The sequence below is a fragment of the Nyctibius grandis genome, chromosome 13 (assembly GCF_013368605.1).
Source record: "Nyctibius grandis isolate bNycGra1 chromosome 13, bNycGra1.pri, whole genome shotgun sequence".
Lineage (NCBI taxonomy): Eukaryota > Metazoa > Chordata > Aves > Nyctibiiformes > Nyctibiidae > Nyctibius > Nyctibius grandis.
This window is the reverse complement of record NC_090670.1, coordinates 2,361,219-2,384,090: the sequence shown is the minus strand read 5'-3', so window position 1 is coordinate 2,384,090 and position 22,872 is coordinate 2,361,219. Positions and strand designations below refer to the sequence as shown.

Here is a 22,872-nt window from a genome sequence, read left to right as displayed (position 1 = left end):
TTTCAACACATATATTTCAACACAAATACATTTTGTAAGTACAAAATGAGATTGTACATACTCGTATGCACCAGCAGTGTGGCTCATAAGGACAGTCTTGTGACATCTTTCCTGAACTGAAGGGGTCTTTTGGCAACCAGCAATGGTCCAGTCATACTGTTGACTGACAGAAGAATTTTGCCTTTTTATACCAAATCCAGATTATTATTCTTGATGAGATGTAGGATGGGTCACTGCAGGCACAGGCTGTGACCCTGCTTGTTGAGATAGCATTTTCAAATACTTTAACTTATCACAAATGTATGTCTTCGACATTAAAATGTTCCAGGCAAATAAAACATTCCCCTTTGTACAATTCTAGCTGTATCAAGTTAATAGCTCTAAAATATTATTTAATTTTAATATCCTGTTCCGTGCAGCGCTTTGCCAGTGTAGTGCCTATCAAGTGATGCAAAATCAGGGCAAGCTTTCGGGGCATCATACCTGCTTACCCACTGCCTGAGTTCAGTAAGTCTGAGAGTTCTCCACTTCAGGAACTGAGAGAAAAGTGTTTTAACGAGAGCACAAGGCTCAAGATTTAACGGGCCAACTCTGCAGCACACTGATGTGACAGGGAGAGGATTGACATTAGAAAACAATACAGAATTAGATTTCCATTCTCTAGAACTTAGGTCTTCACTTTTTATTGGCCTGTTGTGCCAGTCTTGTGGTAAGAAAACAATAACTACTGTTAGAAGATTCCTTCCTAATCGGTTGTGTCCCTTCTCTTACAGTTGTTTCGCTGGATCATGTTTCCTAGTTGGCTTAGGAAAATAATATAATTCTATATTAAAAATTGCCATAGTAAGGTTACATTTATGTCCGTGAAGAATTTTGTTGCCTGGAGTAAAAAAATCCTTTAGGCTCATAACTTCCCCTTTTCTTCCTACAGAACAAAAATGATGGGCTGTGTCAATCAGAATGTATTCATGTATTAACACCACTTAAGCAAAGCATAAGGGCCTGGTTTGACTTGGAAAGTGGGTGTGCTAATTATCTTAAATTTGCAAGAATTTGACTCAACAGGAACAACTTGACATTTAGTTTGAAAGGTCTAAATGTTTCTGCAGAGTTCAGATAACAATATTGCTGGTAAGATATTCCTTTTTTTTCTTTCCCAAATGACATTACAAATACAAAAAGTTCATTTGCAAATGTTTACCTAAAATAAAATGACTTACATGGAGGCCTATCAATGCTGCTGACAAGATCCCAATTAAGTCGAATGCCTGGCAATAGTCTGCCACAGAATTTGGGTTATTTGCTTTTCTTGAATCCTCCCTGGCTTTAGATGCTTTCAAATCTTTTCTAATCCTTGCTGAAGGGCACAGCTAATTAACCTGGGAATGGTGCTACGCTACTACTTTTGCAAACTACAATGACATACCTGCACAATATCAGATCACGTCTGTAGATATATCAAGTAGCTCAGGGAAAAATATGTTTGCAGCACGGCACAAAGCCGCCTTGCTCTCCCCTTTCTAAGACATACAAAGGCTCTGTCTCCGACGGCAAAGCATCAGACATGCTGTCTGCTGGGCTGTACCTACAACATCTGATTGATGACAACAATTATCAATTTATTTATTTCCACGCTTTATACTTCCAAAGCATGTTAGTTCTTCAAGACATTCATTGCCCTGTTTTCCTTTAGTGATCAAAGTGGTATTTGGCATCTCCTTTGCAGTGCAGTTTTCACATTTCTGTTAAAAAACTGTGCTTTGAAACACTCATTCCTCTGAAATTGTAGAATTATGATCTTGTGTTGACCACTGCTTCACTCTCAATATTTTTAATTCCCAGAATTAGAAATTGATTAGTTAATGGAGCTTAAGCTCCATGGCTTGCAGCACACCGCACCCTTTCATTAGCTGTGAATCCAAGATAAACACAGTGGTCTAGGTCCACTAAGCAAATCCATCAGCTATGTAGCACGACAGGTTGCTGCTGCTTTTGCTTTTGGATCTTCATTGAAACAGACTGCTAACAGCTACTATTTTTTTTTCCCATATTATATCAAAAAGCTTGTTTTACTCTTAATATGATGTGTTAGGGCACAGTGGAGGCGGCTGCTCCCTGGGGTCCAGGAGTAATGGGTGCTCCCCACGGGGCAGGGTCTCCCACCCAGGACCAAAGTGCCCTGGGGAGGGCTGGCAGGGGGTCCTGGGCTATGGGGTTGGGAGAAGAAAGACATCAGAAAGACAAGACAAAAGTATGTAAGTCCATCTGCTGTTTCCAGATGCCACTGCACCTTTTCTGATTTGAATTGTTAATTTAAATGATTTTTTGAAGCATTCCAGGTGACCTAAGACACTCTCATAAATCAGTGCTATCCATCTATCCATATATGTTCTCAAATAACCCAAGTTGTTGGGTGCTTAATTACAAATACACATTCATTTGAGTTTTCTATTGGTATTTTTAGAGGAAACCAAGTGACAAGCTGACTAACCAGCAGGAGATCATAAGTGTTGGCAGTGCAGACCTTACTCTGACTTGAAATTGTTGCATTTGAACATATGCTGGAAGGGCAATGTACTCCAAGCTACAGGTCTCAGTTGCATTTAGGGGTGGCCTGACCATCCGTGTCACTGTGTATGCCACAAGAGAGGAAGCAGTTTACACATAATTCTCCACATGCTACCATCTGTATATGTAGTTTTGGATTTATTTAGGAAAAGTCAGTTTTCAGAACAAAGTATGTGGTAAATAAGACTCCCTTTAATGCAATGCAGAGTTGCCCTCGTTTTATTCACTGCAGAATAAAAGAGCACAACTCATACCATTGCTGACACTGACATATCTGCTAATGTAATGCTGCTTGCTTTTACTTACAGCCATTTCAAATAATACAAAATATTCTCCTAAAATATATCTGATAATAAAAAGGACTTATTAATGAGATTACTGAAACATGAAGCCTTAAATAGGGATTTGTTTCAAAGTTTACCAGTGCTTTTCTGATCTTTAATTCTATTCACTATATGGAAAAAAATTAGGTGGAATGAGAATGAATGACGAAGAATTGTATTGCATGAAGCAATAGAATTACTAAGACAGAAGACTTTGGGGACAAAATGAATCAAAATGTCCATGTAAGTGTAAAATATATCATTATTTTATAATGAAATGTATGAAATGCGTAATGAAATACAGATTTTTCATTGGAAAATACAGAGATCAAAATTAGTTACTGATACTGATGAACACTGATGATTAACATTAATTAAGGTTTCATAGCTGGAAATTCCCTGGTCAGCAATGCATTGATACTGTCAGGAAACTCACGGCTCATCTTTGGTGCATAAAAACATGATAAACACAGTATTTCTATCATCTAAAATACCGATTGCTTGAATTACAAATGAGCGGATCACTCTATATGTGAGTTACTCCTTTAATGCAAAACATCTCTCGTCAGCCACTGCCGGGGACAGGATATTAGGCTAAAAAGGCTTTTGATATGATCCAACACTTTTTTCCTGTGTTCCTGTATTCTTATCTTGCGTTAAAAAGGAGACAACTCTATTTCTGCACCAAATGCTGCTTTCAAGTGCATCACCACAGCAGCATTGCCTTACGATAACAAGCATGGGTGACAGCGGCTGGGCCTGTATCGAAAAGAGATTTGGCATCCTGTCTTAATTCAAAGGAGATAAAAGGGCATTTTCTAGATATGTTTGTTCAAGAAGAAGCACCTATTAGGAACCCAACAGTAGAAACTATATTGCCAGTAGATAGATACAGCGATTGGGAAAAGTATATAACCTTGCCCTCCTCTTAAAAAAAAAAAATCTTCTCTTTAACGTTACATCATTCCATTTTATCTGGGCTGAGATTAAACAAGATTATATGTATGGAGGAAGTCAAACAGATTGGAAACAATAATGTAGTCCTACCACAAGCAGGATTTCATTTAAAGAAATTGTTTAAACAAATAGTGATTAATAGAAAAGCGCCTGCAAAGCTTTGAAATGACTGTCTTCTTTCATGAAACAAGTAATTTGCATTTAAACAAATTCCTCTGCATGTAGATAAAATAAAATGACAGGGTTAGTACAGAGGGAAAATTATTTGGCATCAAACCATCAATACTTCAATTTTATTGTTATCTCAAAGACAGAGATGGAAGATTACTTTGTAAACATATTTCTTAATAGGATAATTTTCTAATGAGCGATAGCAGTTTGTGACAAGATTTAATCTTACACAGTCTTTTTGCAAAATATATGTGATGCTCTGGGATCGAACAAAGTAGGGTGTTTTATCTACAAAAGACAACGGCTCTCTCCCAAGGAGGACACTTCACCTGATACACTTGCTCTCACCAAACCTCAGGAATCACGCTGTGCTTTTAGAAATATTCACAGGAAAATATTTTTTTGTGAAATAGTTAAGGATAAAAATATGTTTTAGTATAGATCAGAAAAAAAAAACACAACAAAAAAAACCCCTTGCAATTCTCACATTAAAAAAAAAAAGTAAACTGAGGAACTGACAGTTCAGGAACGCAGCTGATTTTCCACTTCCAAAAATGTCATGAAGCATATCAGTGTGACAAACAGGCAGCCTTTTGGAGATGGCAGACGGTGGAGTTAATTGTGATACTGAATGAAAGGTGAGGAAGAATTTAAACACTTTGATTTTGCAGCCTAAAAATTTTAAGACAGTGGTGCTGTCTTGTAGTGTGGAACGGGCGCGTCGTAGGACAGTTGTGGTGCAGCTGCGTTACGAATTACAGGAGAATGCAGTCAAGGCTGCAACTCTTTGCCTTCTCTTGGACTCCCACCTGCAAACTGATAGACGGATCAATGGAGCATGAATGGAAACTGTCTCACGGATTTCCTCAGCATCTTAGATTCAGTAGTGACAGAACTGGCATTTTTAGCTGATCTTGTACTTTTGGAAACACACAAAGGTCATGTGAAGGCTCTGGGTTTAGCAAGAGGTCCACAGGGCTCAGAGTGGGGTTTATATTGTTTTAGTAGTTCCTCGCTTTCCTTTCAGAAGTGCCCATGGCAAATAGGTTTACCTCTTGCTCTTCCACTTCAAAGAATTTCCTCTGAATCCCTCAGATTTTCACCCGTCTTCTTCAACATGAATGTGGAGTTAGTGAGGAACGTGAGATGCTTTGTTCTGCTATACTATTTGTATACTTGATCTCATGGCTTTTGCCTTCGCCTTTGTTTTTATGATACTGTATCTTTTAGAATCAAATTTATATTCTATCATTTCATTTCTTGCCCTTACTTTGGCTTGCTGTGACTGGGGAGAAAAGTCAGCTTGACTAAATCAACCAAGATAACAGAACCAGGGAGAAACACTTGAAGAAACTGGTGGATGATGGATATTTCCCTTATTCCCAAGGATTAAGAACAACCATTGCACTTATCCTATTTGTAGAGGAAAAAACCCCACTTTTCAGGCCCTTTCAGGTCAGCCAGGGGTACAGAATAAAGGTGAGGAGCCAGTGACAAGGGGGATAGGCATGAGCTTTAGTGCACGGACAACAAATGCGTGGACTCACAGCTAGAAAAGAAGGAGCAAAGGAATGTGCCCTTGTGGGAGACCTGAGCAAACGGGAAAACCTGCTGAATCTCTGGAATAATATAAATCAAACAAAAGGAAAGCACTGCCTAACCTAATAAATGCTTTGAAGATTCGAACTCAACATTTACTCAGTTGCTTTTCCAAAAAATCATGGGAAATAAGAATTGCTTGTGCATCACCTTTGGGTGAATCACCTTACCAATTGAACTGGGGCTTGTAATGGGATGTTAAATTACTGAAAGAGGGGTTGTATGGATCTGCCAAGCCAGTTATACTGATGCTTGCTATCACGAATAGACGTCTGCGTGAATGAGATGAGAGCTGTACCCATCTCATTTCGTTCCATGCATCTCTAGATGGGACTTTAAGTAGTAGAAAGAAAATTGTGAGAATGATGATGTAGGAAAACTGGAACGGAGCGAGTTTCTGTAATGTTCTGAAAAGCGGTAAAACTTGGAGGAATTCACTCAAACTGAAAACATACAGCTGCATCCTGGGCTGTACAGCCAAGAAATGGAGGCATCCAAAGGAAACCCAACGGCTTCAGAAAGATTTACTGGTTGTGGGCTATAAGTTTTTATTACTTTAGAAAATAAATACCCCTCCTTTCAGGAAGTCTGTAATAATGGAGTCTGAAACAGTAGACTGGTGGATACTGTGCAACAGGCATCACAATCCAGAAGAATATGGGATTAATTTGTAAAGGCTTCTAAGAACAGGTCAATTGCATAGGCAGGGAAAAAAATCACGGGTTCCCTTCCCGCTTCTTTACTTCCTTCTGTCTTTACTGGTTTTGTTTTCACTTGTATTTTTTAAAATATTTTAACTTTTTCTTTGTACTATAAAACTGTCTACGCTAGGAATATTAATGGGTGGAAGACAAACATTCAATAATCATCCCCCTCTTTTTTTTTAAATTTTTTGCTGTATAGCATTTTTATATATTCCTCAAGTTTATAATTTTCATGGCTCACTGTATGAAAAAATATCAAAGGTAACAAAAATAAAAGGAAACAGCATTCCTGATTTTCAAGAAAATATCCCAAGAAATAAAAAAGTGGAAAAAATCCCTGAAATACATACACAGACAGGCTCTTTGGCATTTTTTTTTCCCCAAGGACCAGCTGGTTTTTGCATACTAGCATGAGGGACATATTTGCAGATTCAGTTTATGGGAGCTTTGTTTATGCGCTGGGTGAGGATTAACAACTGATTTTAATTCATGTGGCAAAACCAAGTTCAAAGAAGATGAGAAATTTGTAAATCTCGTAAGCACTAATTCTGGCTGTGTTCTTAGATGCAGAAAAGGTGCTGCACAGAATTTTCCACAGCAACATTTTTACTAAGGTTTACACACTGTAATCCTTTCTGCATCACTATTTCACAAGGAACCTCCTGATTTAGCGGATCTTTAATTACACCCTGGTGCCTCCCAATCTTCAGCGTGTCTTTACAACCTTTCTGAAAAACAGACAAACACCATCGTTGTCATTTCAAGCGTTCATCAAGCAGGAAATCTGTGGAAGAGCAGGCAACTAAACCAAAGGGCTTGCTTTTTGGAGCAACTTACATCTATGCAACGCCAATGGCATCGATACGAAAAGAATGACATACACATTTTGATGGAAACAAGTAAATTAATAACAGGCAACTTGGATTTCACAAGAATAAATCACGTCAAACTGATCTAACTTTCCTCCGTGGCAGAATAATGAGCCTTGTGGAGACGTGAAGCAGTAAATGTTATATATCTTGACTTTAGCAAGGCTTTTGGCACGGTCAGATGTTCTTGTAGTGAAGTTGGGGAAAAAATGCCTCAGAGGTGACTGAGGAACTCTGCTCAGAAAACTGTTATTATAGTTTTCTGACAAAATGAAAGGAGTAAGTGGGGTTTTTGCTGTGGTCAGTCTTGAGCCTGAAGTTCAACAAATGTGTTCTGAGGGTTTCACTTATCAAAGATTCAGGAGGAACGTTAGCAGAAATTTCCTAACGGGAGGACGGTCAAGCACTAGAATAACTGCGGGGTTTTCAATATTGGATTCTCCCACACATTTTCCCAAGGACAAGTTCAACGCTGTTCTTTTTGGGGACAAAGGGAAAGACTGAATGACAAGGTGAGGTCCCTTTTTGGCTGATGCTGTATAACTACATGATCTAATGCCTTACAGCAATGTAACAGGCAAATTAACTCGTTTGAGATCAGGAAGCATCGCACCAACTTGCAACACAAATTGCTGGTGAAACGTTCTTGTGCTCCTTTCCACCCCGTTTTCACCGTTCCCTGAGACATCGCTGACTCTGTCAGGTCACCCTCAGGTCTGGCTTAGAGATTTTGTCCTTCAAGGCACTGCCAGAATAACGGCACAATGAATTGAGTGAAGCTGCCCCAAGAAAAGTTTCTGTTAAGTGGGTTGGTTTTGCCTCATTGGCTTTCTTAGTGTTTTCTAGATTCAACAGAAAGCCAAGAAATGGAAGTAGCAGCTGTTGATCTAAACCATATCGCCAAAATCATTCAGGTTCATCGCCCGGGGCTCACACAGCAGCTCCTCTCTCTGGGATGCTTCTGGGGCATCGTTACAGAGACCTCTTTTACTGGCACGATCTGTTAGAAATCTGAAATTGGTATGAACTGCTGGAAAAGGGGGAAGGTCTTGGGATGGGGGAGGAGACGAATTGTGGGATTTTACCGTTGGGTTCCTGACTGTCGAGTACGAAATAGGGCTCTTGACAGACTGCACACCCCATGTGGGGACAATGGGACAGCTGCACCCCGTGGCTGCCATTACGGCAGGGAATACCGACGCACAGCGCTTAGAAACCAGCACACGTACTTCCAAGAAATGCTTTCTCTGCCACGTAGAAGCAGTAACCCATACTGAGCTAAGTAACTAATAGTAAGCTGAGCTAATTAGTTTAATGAGCTAATACAAAGTAGCTACATCACAGAGTCTCGCTTTGATGCTAATTCCCTCATGTAAGGAGTCCTTTTATGTCCCGGGCTACTGTTTAAACCACTGGACCAATTTGCCAGCCCCTGTTAATTTAAATCTGTTATTAATGAACAAGAAAGCATGTGGATCTGGTTGCAGTAGAAGAATATTTGTTTTATTTCATCCTGCCATAGCGTTTCCCTCAAGGTTTGCCTCACTGAGAGGCAATACCAAGGAAGGAAGTTAATAGTACTCAGTTCTTTCTGGAGCTTGTCACTCCACTGCTGCAAACAGCAGCAGCTTTTTTAACTTATACGTTCAGTTTACTCTTCTACACTGTAAAGTACGTGCTGTTGAGTGCACCTCTTCTACCCCACTCCTACCACTACCATCAATATATTTTTTCACATTTCCTTTACCTCTTTTTTCTTTTCATATTCTGCTTGCTGGTTATAGACATTTCTGCTCAAGCTCTTAGTCTCACCTTTCATACTGAGACAAATCTCTGTTACTGTGATCTATAAATCTTTTATGTGGTCACAAGTCTGCATATTAGTTTCTTTGATAACTTAAATACATAGCTGATGTCTCCTTTAAGAACGATTCTATGACTTTTTGATATAAAATATAGAAAAAGCACCTGTGAGCCCATTGTTAGTTAGATGAGAGCCCTTGAAATATTACTTTATATTATTCAACATTTAAAAAGAGTTTAATAAGCTGTATTTTATCAAACACCACCGTATCTTTTTCAAAGGATTTTAGAAAGACTCTCTCACCATTTCTGTTTCCTAAGCCCCAGAAAATGTGAGAAGAAAACGTACCAAATTTCTCTGGACTCATTCCATCGCGAGTTCCAAAACAATATTTTCTATAAAAGCGGTGCAGGGTTTTTATGGTTGCTCTATTTAATTTTACAAGGTGAGTGTTGATGGCACACACAGAAAGGGAATGTATCTAGGGGAAGAAGCAGGATAATATAAGATTTAGGGTTTAAAATACGTGGACTACCTGTAAGAACCTGTCATTAAATTCAGGGTGTTTACTGCTATGTCTAATCCAATCCAATCGGGGGCTGCTACCCAAAGGGATTCCCCCTCCTCTTCCTCATCCTCACCTGCTTCCTCACGCTGGTTTTCTGTGGTGGATCGAGCAACTGTGCTGCAGCAGGCGAGATGTATCAATGAGCTGAGCCAGTGGGTAACCAACCCCACCCAGAAAATCACCACCTCTTCAGTTGGCCCACCTCATTGATCCAGTTCTCTCTGCACCACACGGTTACTGGGTGCGATACAAAGGAAATATCGTATCAATATGTCTGATGTAATACCCTGATGTGCTGGAGGTACGCAGAGCTCTCAACAGCAGCTACGCCAGGAGAGACAGGCGTCACCAGAGGAAGGCTGTCTTGGTCCGTCCTCTGCTTTATACAGCAGGAAAGCTAAAGTAGCGACTGGCACTTTGCTGAAACAATTCAAGTAATCGAAGATCTTTAGCTCACATTAAGCTTTATTTATTGATTTATTGACTTTTCCAGAAGGAAATGTAATTACAATGTGGACAGAACATGAACAACTGTTCAACTATTAAAGGATGCTCTAGAAGGAGGTACTTTATTTGTGGATGAGAGAACATTCAGCACCTCTTGCTGCTGCATGTAAAACCATAGACAAAACTTTAGGTGGCGAGAAACAGAGTTAAGTATGTCAGAAGTCAGTGTTGAAATTTTTAAACAATATAAACAACTTACTGTAATTCTAAAATAAACATACACATTGGCTGCTTTTCTCCTCCCTGCCTACAAATAACCAGTAGCAATTCTTTTATTTCAGTCCTGCAGAAACGTTTACCAGTAGTTCTGATGAAGGTCATTGCACAAAATTAATCGCCTGTTTTAATATTTTAGCATTGCGACTTACAGGACAAACCATTCAGGATAGGGACTTGGCAGATCTAGAGGCTTTCTAATTAACACAGCAAGGCCTCAAATCTGATTCAGACTTCTTAGTGCTTCTACAGCCGAGTCAACAAACAATGACTTTACACAATTTCTAGCACACCATCCGTCAGTACGGATGAGCAGTGCGGAACTTTCCGCTTGTTCATTGACTCGGTTTCCTTTCAGATGAGAAACCGACCCCGAGAGAGGCCTGGCATCGATGCACCTGGTTGTACTGCGGGCTCCCATAGTAACACAGCTTATGAGCGTGTAGTAGTTTGTGTTGTGGCGCTTGCACAACCACCAGCTCTGGCCAGGACACAGGCGAGGGGTCCAGCCTCCACGGGGGTACCCGCTCTGTGCTGCCCACCTGAAGAGACTGACTTTTCCTTTCTTCCCAGCCCAAACGCATTCACCCCAAGCAATAAAAAGTTTATTTCTTGACTGCCATAATGTTCACGTAATTGAAATGCTGATCCTTCGTGGAGCTTTTCAGATTTTACCAGATACACCTCGTCCGCCCAGAGCAGCACGATGAAAAGGCTGTAAAACACGGTACACTTTATTTAGCTGGCGATTCGCTATTTCTCTCTGAAAACGCCGGTATCGCTTTACACACGCACCGCCGGCATCCCCAAGGCGCCCGCCGCCACCCGCCCGCAGGCGGGGACGCCGGACGGCCCGAGGAGCTGGGGGTGCCTCAGGCCTCCAGGCAGGTGAGCGGGAGGGCGCCTCCGGAGGGGCCGCCCCGGGCTGAGGGCGGCGCGGCGGGGCCGCTCCCGGCGCCGGGGGAAGGGCCGGGTCCCGTCAGCGAGCACGGGGCTGTGCGCTGAGGGAGCGGCGGGGTGAGCCCCGCGGCTGAGGGGCTGCGGGGCAGCGCGGCGCCGCCTGCCCCCGCCCGGCGCCGTGGCGGCCCCGGCGCTGCGGCCGCCGCTCCCCGGCGCGGCCCCTCGGCCCGGCGCAGCCCGCACCGCGCCCCCCCGGGCGAGGGGCGGGGGCCGGCACTGTCCCGGCCGGCGCTGATCTCACGCTCCCATTGGCCGCTGTCTGCGCTGACGTCACGATCATGATGAGAATTAATGATCGGAGGCGCTGATTTCATTGTGTGACGCCGGGACCGACCCAGCCGAAACCGGCTGAATCCGGAGCCCCGAGCCCCCCGCGCCAGCCCCGCGCAGCACGGTAAGCCCGGCGCGCCGCGCAGGGGCGGTGGGCGGGCGCGAGTGAGTCCCGGGGGGGCGGCCGGGAGAGGCGCAGCGGGCGGGGAGGAGGAGGAGGAAGAGGGTGGTGGCGATGATGATGATGATGCCGGCGGTGGCCCTGGGCCGGCGGCCTGGCGGGGGGGGAGGGCGGCCGCGCGGGCTCGCGCTCGCAGACCCACCTCGGGCGCGCAGGCGCACTGCGCCTCCCCCGGCGGCCCCGCGCAGGCAGGCGCTGGGCGCCCGCCGCCGGGGCAGTACGCATGCGCGCGGCTGCTCAGCGGGTCGGCGGGGGGGCAGCGTGCGCCTGCGCTGCCTCGGCCGCACTGCGCCTGCGCACTGCTCTGCGGCCCTGGCGGCCTGCGGGGCGGCTGAGGCGCATGCGCTGGAGGGGCCCGCCCCGCCCGCCGGCCGGGTTGGGCCCCGGTGTCTCGTGTCCCTGTTTTCTCTTCCCCGAGCTCTGGACCCTGTTCTTACCTCTCGGGTCGGTGCCGGGGCAGCTCCCTGAGGCTGGGCTGGTACAGCTGAAGGCTTTGGGGGACAGTTGGGGAGGGGTAAGAGCAAATACTGCTCTTGCCTCGTGGTGTGAGGCCTGTGGGGCCCACACAGCAGCAGGTGGGGCAGGAGGACGCCAGCAGTAGGGGATTGTCACAGAACGACTCACACCTTGTTTCTCCTCAGGACTTCCGCCTCTCAAAGGCCGTATCGCCCCTGTTTTGGTACCAAACACAGCCAGTCGTGGTGGGAGTTGAACAGGGTGTCCTCTTGCTGTCAGATTTTAGCCCTGGAATATGCGGAAGGGAATGAGGAGGAAGAAGTGTGCTGGTTGTGCGGTCTGTGGTGTTCCAGAGGGATGATGGTGCCAGGGGAGGTCTTGCCTCTGGAGGTACTTGTGTGGCACATAGGCTTGCCCAGCTCCAGGGCATAACAAGCAATCCCCAACCCAGTCTCCCTGCATTCTCTTAGCCTGGGGCTTCTGGTATTATAGGTAAGACCGTATGTAACTAACCAAAAGTAGTTCTGTATCCTCCAAACTGGGGCCTTGAAGCAGCTCACATCTTCAGAGCAAAACTGCATTTTAGTATTCCTTTTTTTCTGACGTAGGTCGTGGACATGCTTAATTTAAAACATGTGGCTAATCCAATTGAAGTCAGAAGTCTCATTTGCATGAATAAAGTGGAATGGGATGCATAGACCTGCAGAATTGTGGTCATAGGCTATTATGTTATTAAGTTAGTGAGAGCTCTCTAATTTGTCCCTAATAAAGGGCTGAATTTTATAGGTAGAACTGCAATGCAATATTACAAATGCTGTACTTAGCAAAGAGGGAAGCAATTGTGCTGCGAGTCATGGATATTTAAAAGTAGTTTTATGAGCTGGTCTGTATATTACCCAACCATAAGCATAATCCACTGCACTTACAGTTGTGTAGTTGTAACTATTTTGGCCTGCGTAGGAAAGAGGTAGTAACCCAGAAATTCAGATTATTAAACACTGTTGCTTGATGTACATCCAGGATTTCCACACGTGGTGTGTAAGTTGGGGGGTTGGTCGGTTGATTGTTTTCTTTGCATTTGGGGTGTGCAAAAAATTGTGAGCTCTCGACAGAAATGGAAAGTGAATTAGGTGATTGCTGGTACAGTTCAGGTTTCTAAAGCTGTAATAATGTCCCTACTGCAGTCTTGCTTTATTTATGTGTATAGTAGCTTTTGTATTATAGTTGCAGTTTTGTCTCAGATTTATATTGGCGCCGAGTCTTATTATTTTGTACCACTAGAGCTCTGCAGAGGGAAAGAAAAAAAGGAATAAATTTAGGAGTGTGCTGATTTTCTTGTTGTACCTGGTATGGATGGACAGACTAAAACAGTAATAGGCTTACAGGCTTTTATAAGATAATTTTTTCCAAACAAATGCTTGTTTTGTGCTGAGGTTAAAAAAAAAAACCAACAACAAGTCTCAGAAACTTCTTGTTCTGTTTTATCACTACGTGTTAATCCCTGACAGTTTTATAGCGTTTTATACCATAAAGATTTTTACACTTAGTTACTTTGTGGTGGCTTGTACTCTGAGTGGATTTTTTTAATTAATTACAATTTCACATCCAACACTGGTTTCTGTTACTGTTTGAAATGAGAGGAGTATCGTGTTTATTTCCTATTTTTCAAATTAATTAGTATTAAGGTAGTATTCTATAAAGACTTACCTTGTAAGTAAGTTTATTTGGTTCAGCTATCTTACTGTTTAGAGACTTTTTGGCACTAAGACTATAATGCTATATGTTGTAGCATTATAGTTGTATGTAGCTATATGTTGTAGGCAGACTTTAGATCACAGAAATTTTTTTTCCTTCTTATGCTGCTGTTTTTTTTTCTTTTTTTTTGCCTCCAGATCTTTCAAGTACTCATTACAGAACAGCTGAGTAACTCGTGAATTTTTTTTTCTAACCAGGGGATCATTAATACAGGATTATTCCCATTTTCTTATTGTTGCTCTTCCTTTTGTGGTACTCCTTGGCACCAAGTTGTTTTCATTAGTTTCTAAAAATACATCTCTGGGCTTTTCCAGGTCTCCCTGAAGAGATTCTTAATTTTAGATGTTGAATAAAGTAACTAGAGTGGAAGGACTAGGCATTTGCAGCAAACCGTGTGGGATAATTGTTACATTAAGTCCCTGTTTCATGAAGCAAATGCACTACGACTTCAGAAGCAAACTCGGCTTAAGTTGTTGCTTGTTCTTCCCTCTCCACTTGTGCTCGCTCTTGCCACAGAAGGGGAAGGAAGGTGGATACTGTGGAAAAAGTTGCTCCAGCAGCTAAAGAAGTCGAAAGAAGTTCAGCTGTAAGAGTAGCCGTAATCTCATCTGACGAGGAGCCAGTGTGACAGGTCGCAGTGTGTTAGTAGGATTGTCCTTCGTGATGCTCATACTCAGCAGTCTTGGAGAAACTGAAGAGCATGGAGCTCCTGCCTTTGTTCTTATCACTTACCAGCCTTAAGATCTCTTGCATGTCCCCAGTGCCTGACTTAGCACTTGGACTACTTCTACCACCACATAGAAGAGGTTCTTCTGCTACTATGATAATTTTTTTTAATTAGTGTCAGTTTAGAAAGGAAATGAAGAACAACATCTTTATCTTGATGGGTTTACAGAAGGTTGAGGAGTGGGAGACCATCAAAGTGGAAAGCTGAATGTTAGTTGGCCTAGGACACATAGCAGGGGTGAAGGAGGTACTGCTTTTTCATTTGACGTAGATTATTCTCTGCTCTGTCGCATAGACAGCAACATACTTGGCCAAAGCTCCCTTATTTTATTAGCAGAACAGGCAGGTGTTGAATCCTTAAAAACACTGCTTTGCACCCCCTATCTTTTATTGAAGTGAAAAAGACATTCATGGAATTTCAGTTTGCTTATTGCTTTGCCTGAGTTTAATAAATTTCACAGAGTTCTTTTCTGGAACTAACTCTCTTTTCAGTGCCAATGTGTAGCCAAACAGCTGGACATCTGGCTTCCCAAAAGCTCAAATGCATATTTTCTGACCTTGGCAAGTCAAGATCAAAGTGAAACTGTGATAAAAATCCATGTGGATTTCTAATTTGGAGTCTGGGGTTCAAGACAAAGGTGAGAAATCCTGAAGAAACTGGAGTGCTTTGTAGGTGCACAAATTGGGAAAAGGAGTTTATTTCCTTTGAAGTTACTGTGATTGTTCTGAATAATACTGAGTCCATTATGAAGGGTATGACCTGCTGATTCCCTTGGTCCTAATGTGGCTGCCTTCATGCTTAGTCATGTCAGCACTTTGTAAGTTATTTCCCGTATTAAAGAAAACATAAGAATTAATATCTTGTTCTGTGTGACTATGAAAACTGATGCTAAACAGGTAATACTTCTCAAAAAAAAAAATCAGTGTAATCCCTTGGTGAATGTACCCTGTATTAATTTGTCTCAGAGACAGTAACATTATGTTCTTATAGATGTTTGAATACTCAGTGTACTTCGTGCAGATAAACTGCTAGGTCTGACAGGCATGGGAAGGGAGCAAAACTTGTTGCTTGTGAAGACCAGGTATGCAGAGGCAGCGCTTCATGGATTAACGTGGTGGCTTTGGACTTTGTGGCTTTCTAATGGAGCTTCCAAACATTCAGTAATTGGTTTATTCAACACAGGGTACTGGTTTAAATATTCTAAATAAGCACTTAAGAACTGCTGATAGCGAACCGATTTCCATCTGGACTTTACAGATGACATCCTATCAGTGGGCTTTTAACCTGCCAGAGAAGGAATATTGCCAGATGCCCTACACACAGTATGCCAGGTTTGTCCTATGGTATTCAGATTGACTGCTCAGAGATTGCTATTAGTAGTAGAAACAGTACTAATAATCTTGTGATCTTTTATACATGGTTACAAATTATTATGTAGGCAGTTAAAAAGAAAAAACCTTATGGTTCTTAATTTCCTTTCTCCTTTTCTGTGAAATCTAAGATCTTCATGCGAAGTCCTATTTCCTGCCCAGAGATGACCACAGCACGTGCCTTGTGAGCTTGCGCTGCATCTGCAACTCAAACAGCAAAACCCCCCTGCAGTTTCCTGGGGATGGGTTGGGCTCCTTGGGGCTTTAGTCCAGGCATTAGTGCTGTCTCTTGAGGTTGTCTGTCGCTGCTGCGCTGTCTGGAGCTTAACGTTAATAACCATGTTACACCAAACACCTGTAGCGAGGTTCAAAGTATTACTTGAACCAAGTTTTCTGTTGGGCAGGTGTAGCTGCCTGCACAGCCCTGCTGGACATCATGTGTGTGTTCTGGTTCATTCTGCAATTTTCTGTTGCCTCTGGTAAAGGCAGTTTTAAAAAAACATGGATGAATTAATTGGCAGAGCAGAATGAATAAGATTGATTTACAGAGCAGGACAGCTAATGAAGAATATTTTAATGTCCTTTCTGTAGTTTTGGTAAATATGTGTGTGGACAGGTAGGGCAGTGGGAAATGGTACAGAACTGTCTATTGGCTTAGGATTCGGTATATCCAAAGCGTGAATCAATTCTCAGCTGCTTATTTGAAAGTTTAGATGTTGGACTGTAAACTCAAGTTATGACTCAGCTTCCATAACTCTGTGTTTGTAGGGCTCTGCAATCTATTTATTTAAATCAATTTCTGATAGCCTCTGTGTGCTTACTCTGAGCTGTACGTGACTGGACTTCAAGGTAGAGGTTGCTAAGGAATCTCACCAGGGTTTTGATTGGCAGGTGTAGTTTACAAGTGATTAAAAGAAACTGCAAAAAAGAGTTGTTTATTAAACCAGACCATGATCTCTCTTGAGTTTAGCTAGGCAAAGTCTGTCATGCAATGCATAGAGGTTTATCTGAAGATGTCATCAAGATGCTCCACCCTGTCCTTATCTAAACTACAGCTGTCAAATACAAGGACAAAAGTATTTTAATGCAGAAGTTACTTTGGATACAGAAATCCACATAATTAAAAAATGTGTCAAGGACCTGATACAGGTCTTCGCTTGCAGGCCATCAGGTCTGATTCTAAAAATTTATCTTGCCATTGGAGGAGTCTTCATTGCAGTTGATGAACTATTTGGAAGGCACGCTTCTTTTGGAGGAGCCTATGTATAGAAATGCTGGAGCTATTGGATGACAGGCTTCGTCTGGATCTGGAAAGATAGAAGGTTCATAATTATTTCTGATGAGGTCATTTGTGGGAACTGATCTCAACTAAATAAAACAGGACCACTGGTACTGAGAGAGTAGTAGGCAGAAGTGTTAAGACAGATTGGGCCCTGCCAATCATGCAGGAGGAAAAAGAATCACAAAATTAACTCTGACATATTCTTTAAAAGTAACATAAATCAGTTGGTGGCTCCATCATCATGCATATCCACATGGGAGAGCTGAAGACAGTTCCTAACTTTATAAAGTAGATTTTTATGAACTTTATTGATTTGTTAATGGGCTACTAATTGTCTCCTCTGTTGCTTGCTATAAATTTCTTTAAACAGCGGAGTATTCAGAGCAAGAGTCTTCTTTGCCCAGCTCTGACTGTGACTGAATACACGTTCTGGGGGGGGCATAACTCAGGCAAAGCCTGACTTGGAATGCAGCTGGTAGTGCTGCCTTTAATAATGCTCTAGATTGAGAGGGTAGATAAGAATTGGGAACAGAGGTACAAATGTGATTGAAAAATCATCTTCCATTTTACGTATTATTGAAAGAAAACAGTAATTTTTACAAATTGTTAGTTAGTGATTTTTCTATTGTCTGTTGACGTATAGAGGAAAGTAAACTGAAGTCAAAGCTCTGGCCTACAGCATTTTACTCCAAATTCTAGATATTAATATTTTTCTTTATAGAGCCCTGTCGAACTCTAATATTCATTACCATTATATTGTATAATCATCTTGATTAATAGCGTGAAAGGAGTTGGGTGTCTGCTGATGCTTTTGAGCCCTTAGTAATTTTATTTGCTCTAAATTAGAAGCAGTTCTTGTGCAAAGATTCAGTATGTTGTTACTCTCCTCCTTTCCATGCAAAATTTCCAAAAACAGTAACTAAAAGCTTGGTAGCTAGAACGGGTTCCCTCTTCCCTTTTATTTTCCTACAAGATGATGGTACGGTTTCTTATTCTTTAGTTCTGCATTATTTTGATACATAATCAAAATGTACCTCAGGGTACAGTTTCACAGTAGCTTGAACCTTTCTAAAGGCAGGCAGTGATTTGGGTGGTCCCTCCTTCCTGTTAAATTAGGGCGTCAGCATTGCAGTGGGCTGGATCAGAACTGCCCAAAGCCCTTCACTTTGGGTTTTCTTTCCCCAAGTTGGTCTTCAGTTCTGGTCCTTGAGCTTTGTGCCTTTGCAGCTGGGAAGTGCCAGTGCTGACACGGGAGAAGGAGAAGCATGACCAGCCATAACGGAGTGTAGGATTTGCTGAAGTTGGAGATGGCTCAAACTTTACTCGTACCAAACTGTCACCTTTATTTTATCTCAGATTTTGTCTCTTTTTTTGGTAGGGTAGGGGAAACAGATCTGCCAATATTGGAGCTGCTGGTGTTGCCCTGTTTTGCCTAATGCTTTTTTTTTGTTTGTTTGTTTTTTTTTAAGGGAGAACCTTTTCCTTTGAAACTAGAGGCTCTTGGACCTAACAACACAATGTAATATTTATTTATTTATGAAAGGCTGTCAGTGTTGTTCCAAATATGTAGTTCACCTGTTCAACTTGAGTCCATCACGAAGGAATCTCTAATGCTGACTGTAACAGGTTTTTTTGGAAAGTAAGTAAAAGTGTTGGTAAAGGACTCTGTAAAGAAAACATGTCAACACTTAGAGTTATCACAACAAGCATAAATGAGAGCTTGTGCTTTCTGCAACTATTACAGTTTTTATTCCAACTTTCAGAGTATCTTCTTTTATTTTTAGATGAATCTGCGTTCTGTATTTACTGTAGAACAACAAAGGATATTACAGCGTTATTATGAAAATGGAATGACAAATCAAAGTAAAAATTGCTTTCAGCTCATATTACAGTGTGCACAAGAAACTAAACTGGACTTCAGTGTAGTCAGGGTAAGTACTGAGGCCTTCCAAATTTGTATGTTAAACTTATACACATTCATTTCTTTACATAGAGGACTGGAGTCTCTAACTTCATACTTGTCTTAAATCAGACTTCAGTACGTGTGTGACATGTTCATTTTTATCCAGTGAGCCTGTTTATAGTTTGTTTTCCCTGAAATGTCTTCACATGATTGCTGTATTTAGCAGGGGCCTGGATTGCACAGGGAGTGATTTTTGTTTGTTTTGTTTGTTTTGGTTTTTTTTAGTTGTTGTTTGTCTTTTGTTGATGGTGTTTTGGTTTGTGTTTTGTTTTTATTTGTTAAATTTCAAATTAGATTGCCCTATAGAAACATTGTGCAATGTATTGTATCAGAGAAAGGTCTTGTTATTAGGAAACTATTCTTAAACAAATTTCTATAACCTAATGTATTTGGGGGAATAATTCTGGAAATATTTATTTTGACGCACTCTTACGCACTTGTATTCCATGTCACAATCGTAAATATCATGGTTCCTCGTGGTTATTTACAGTGAGTACATTCTTCTCTTATAAAAGAAGAATGTCACTAGTGCTAACAGGAGCTCTTCCAGAGTCAATGAATTCCATAGGAAGGGAATTAATAATCCCTTTGTGTAACAGTAGACAACAAAATGGCTGTTGGCTCAGAGCAGAAATAGAAATCATGAAGCATGAGCTGAAAAGATAACAATGGTAGTGGAGCTACCAGGAGTTGCTGCAACACTGGACACTGAAGAGGAAGAAGTAAGACCAGTCTAGGTTTTTTTAAGTGGTGTACCAGTACTATATTGACAATAACAACCCCTCTGCTCCGTAATTCTTACCTGAATTCCCCTTCCTCAAAATACTCTGGAAATATTAAAACTTATTTTCTCAGCTCTAGGTGGTGGGAAGTTCTGAAAGTCAGCCAGAAATTCAGGCTCCCTGGAACAGACAAACAGTTGTAACAGGAATCTGGATGCTGATGATGCAGTCAGGGCTTGGTTTTCTATTTTTATTCTGATTGAAGGACCTAGAGAGCCAGTCTCTCCTCTGCTTGCAGTCCTCATTCACTCTCCATCTTCATGTTTTCCTTTCCCTCTCTGTTTCCCTTACTGCAATAATGTATCACAGCCTTTTTCCTTTAGTTTTCTTCCTTTACTGAGCCCTTATTTGCAATACTTAAACTTTCTTCCTACTTGTGAAGTGCAATGGAAACAGACCCAGCATTTGTCGTATTTTTTTATGATCTTAACCTTTCTCTTCTTTACACCCCTCCTTTCTGCTTCTCCTAATACCCTCCTTTTTTCTTTTTTTTTTTTCTCTAAAACTCTTGGACAGAGATTAGTACTTCTTTGCACAATGTCTAGCAAAACGATACTTGGGTTGCAGCTGGCACTTGCAGATGTGACTATAATAGGAACATGAATTCCCTAAATGTAACTGTTATAATTCAAATGTCATAACTCTATGAATATATTCTTTCTCCTAATCAGGATTTCTGTAGCCTTGTCCCATAGAACTACATCCAGTCTTTCTAATCTTGAGCTGGGTTGGAAAAAAGAAAAGTCCTATTTATGATTTGATGTAAACCTCTACGGATTTTATTACTGCAATACATAAAAATATGTTCTCCCTTTCAAAATTAGGAAATGTGCTAGAGTTACTCAAGGAAAAAACCCTAGCCCTCTTCAAATTTAACAGAGGTGTGTTTAGCTACGTCAGGCTTGAATGGCCTGGTTTTGTTCATTAATATTAGCATAATTCTGCTGGTTGCTTTTTATTTTACATGAAATGTGAGCAACGTGACTTGATAAAGTACAAAAGTTCTGAGTCTGTTTTTCACAGTATCAGTGAGTGCTGGGAGCACTGATCAGGGAGGTGGTGTGGGGTTTTGCCCATAGCACAACAGCAGATGTCAGACAGGTTACAGCTTCGTTATTCTTTCACACGTCTTGAAAGATTTCCTGAGGACACTTTATTTTCAGATTTAGGGTGGAACTTCTGGTCAAAACTAGTGGCCAAGCACCACTGACAGTCCCTCTTTGGTGTGTATCTGGATTGTGGGACAGTCTGAAGTTCCAGCTCTGCCTGATTCAAACTGGGAATGTAAAATCAGAGTCTCTTAAATCCCAGGTAAATTTCTTAGCATTGGATTTTTGATTTGTCATCTCTCTGTGAGCTTCTCATCCTGAATAAAAGTTAAGAATTTCAGTAATGCTTCCAGTGTTAGTGAAAGTGCTCCCCAAACTCACTAGCTGGGGAACTTGATTGAAACAAAGATTCATGTCCCTTTTCTTAGGATATTTTTTATGTAATGGCTGCTCTGTCACATCCCAGATTAATACCATAACCATGAAGCTAGTAACAATGTGGAGCTTCCCTTTCAGTTTAGGAGCATAGTTTCACATAATTCTTCTCAGTGCTTAGAATGGGAGGTTTTGTAGTCTTTCCCTTCTCCCAGCTGTGCAGTTCTTTCTCTCCCTGTGTCTTCTTGTGCTCATAATCTCTTGCATTCATTCCGTTTCAAAGTAATCCAGTTAAATTTACCAACTTTACCAAAGCTTTTGTTTGTTTGGTTGGTTGTTTTTTTCCAATTCAGTTTTATGCCTTTTGGGGGAGTTGCACTCACTGATCGTTCAGGTGTGTGCTTTTGGTTAAATAGTGGGAGCAAGATGCTGGTGGCGTGATCAGGAGAATGGGACTCTTTCAACAGTGGCAAATCTGACTTGGGCTCTCTCACAAAACTGTGCTTTAATCCCAAGTGAACAGCAGTGTTAGTAAGTTATTTGCATTACTTTGAATGCATTTCTTTTCAGGAAAACCATGAGGAAAAACTACAGATTTTAGTTTTGTACAGTTGGAAGAGTTGGAGGTGAAATCTCTTTTCCTGGTCCAAAATTTGCAGTGTCTCTAATTATAATTTCTGTCTTCAAAGTTTACTGACTGAGCAGAAATTACAAAAAAAAATAAATTTGATCTTCTAATTTTGTTTTATGGAATAAAGGAAAATAACTTGAGATCTGTGGCTATAATTTGTGTATTTAAACTTGCTTTTGAGAAGAAAAATTTTATCACTAGTAACTGAGATTTTATGGCATGCAACAAATCATGCCTCAAATGAGGCATTTTGTAAAATTTGACAACAAAAATGAGTAGAATGGAATGGAAACTTCAGCATGCTTCTGTATGGCAAGGATGTGTATTTTCCTGGAGAAAAATCTGTTTACTTCCTTAGCAGGTATCAGTATGTGAAGGAAGCTTTCCTTCTTTCACGTGATGAGATGGAATCCCAAGATAGGTACTCGGTGCAGTTTGCTTGCTATGGGGTGAGGGAGGTTATTGATTAAATCAACTGGTTTGGGTTGCTGAATGTTGAGGTGTTGCTTTGGTTTGGTTTGAAGTGTGCAGCAGCTGATATCCGGAGCGGTGCAGAAAACTGTCATCGTATCTGATCATTTTCATAATCAGCATAAACAGATGCAAAAGCTTCTTTTTCATTCTTTGGCACTTGTATCCTGCTTGCTTATGCCCTCACGTTCAGTACAGACATACTCTGGTGAAAGATTTGAGCAAGTCTTGTCTCTCTGATCATGAAAATTGTCAGGAATAGTTAGGTGGCACTTATTGTTAGAGCTGATACCTCCACCAGATTAACTCTCTTT

The 22,872-nt window shown here is 41.5% G+C and overlaps 1 protein-coding gene across 9 annotated transcripts in view; it reads left to right on the top strand.

Annotated features, from left to right (window-relative positions):
• Window positions 1-11,435: 11,435 nt before the first annotated feature.
• HDX (highly divergent homeobox) overlaps window positions 11,436-22,872 on the top strand; it is a 51,763-nt gene continuing 40,326 nt past the window's right edge. For 2 of the 9 annotated variants that reach the window (XM_068411979.1, XM_068411972.1), the window contains exons 1-4: window positions 11,437-11,640; window positions 15,127-15,272; window positions 18,757-18,926; window positions 19,072-19,218. In XM_068411979.1, the coding sequence (XP_068268080.1) occupies window positions 19,072-19,218 (147 nt within the window). In that variant the 5' untranslated portion in view covers window positions 11,437-11,640; window positions 15,127-15,272; window positions 18,757-18,926. Of the gene's footprint in view, window positions 11,641-12,524; window positions 12,646-15,126; window positions 15,273-18,756; window positions 18,927-19,071; window positions 19,219-22,872 lie in introns of those variants that run through there. The other 7 variants (XM_068411980.1, XM_068411974.1, XM_068411975.1 and 4 more) reach the window with 7 other exon arrangements.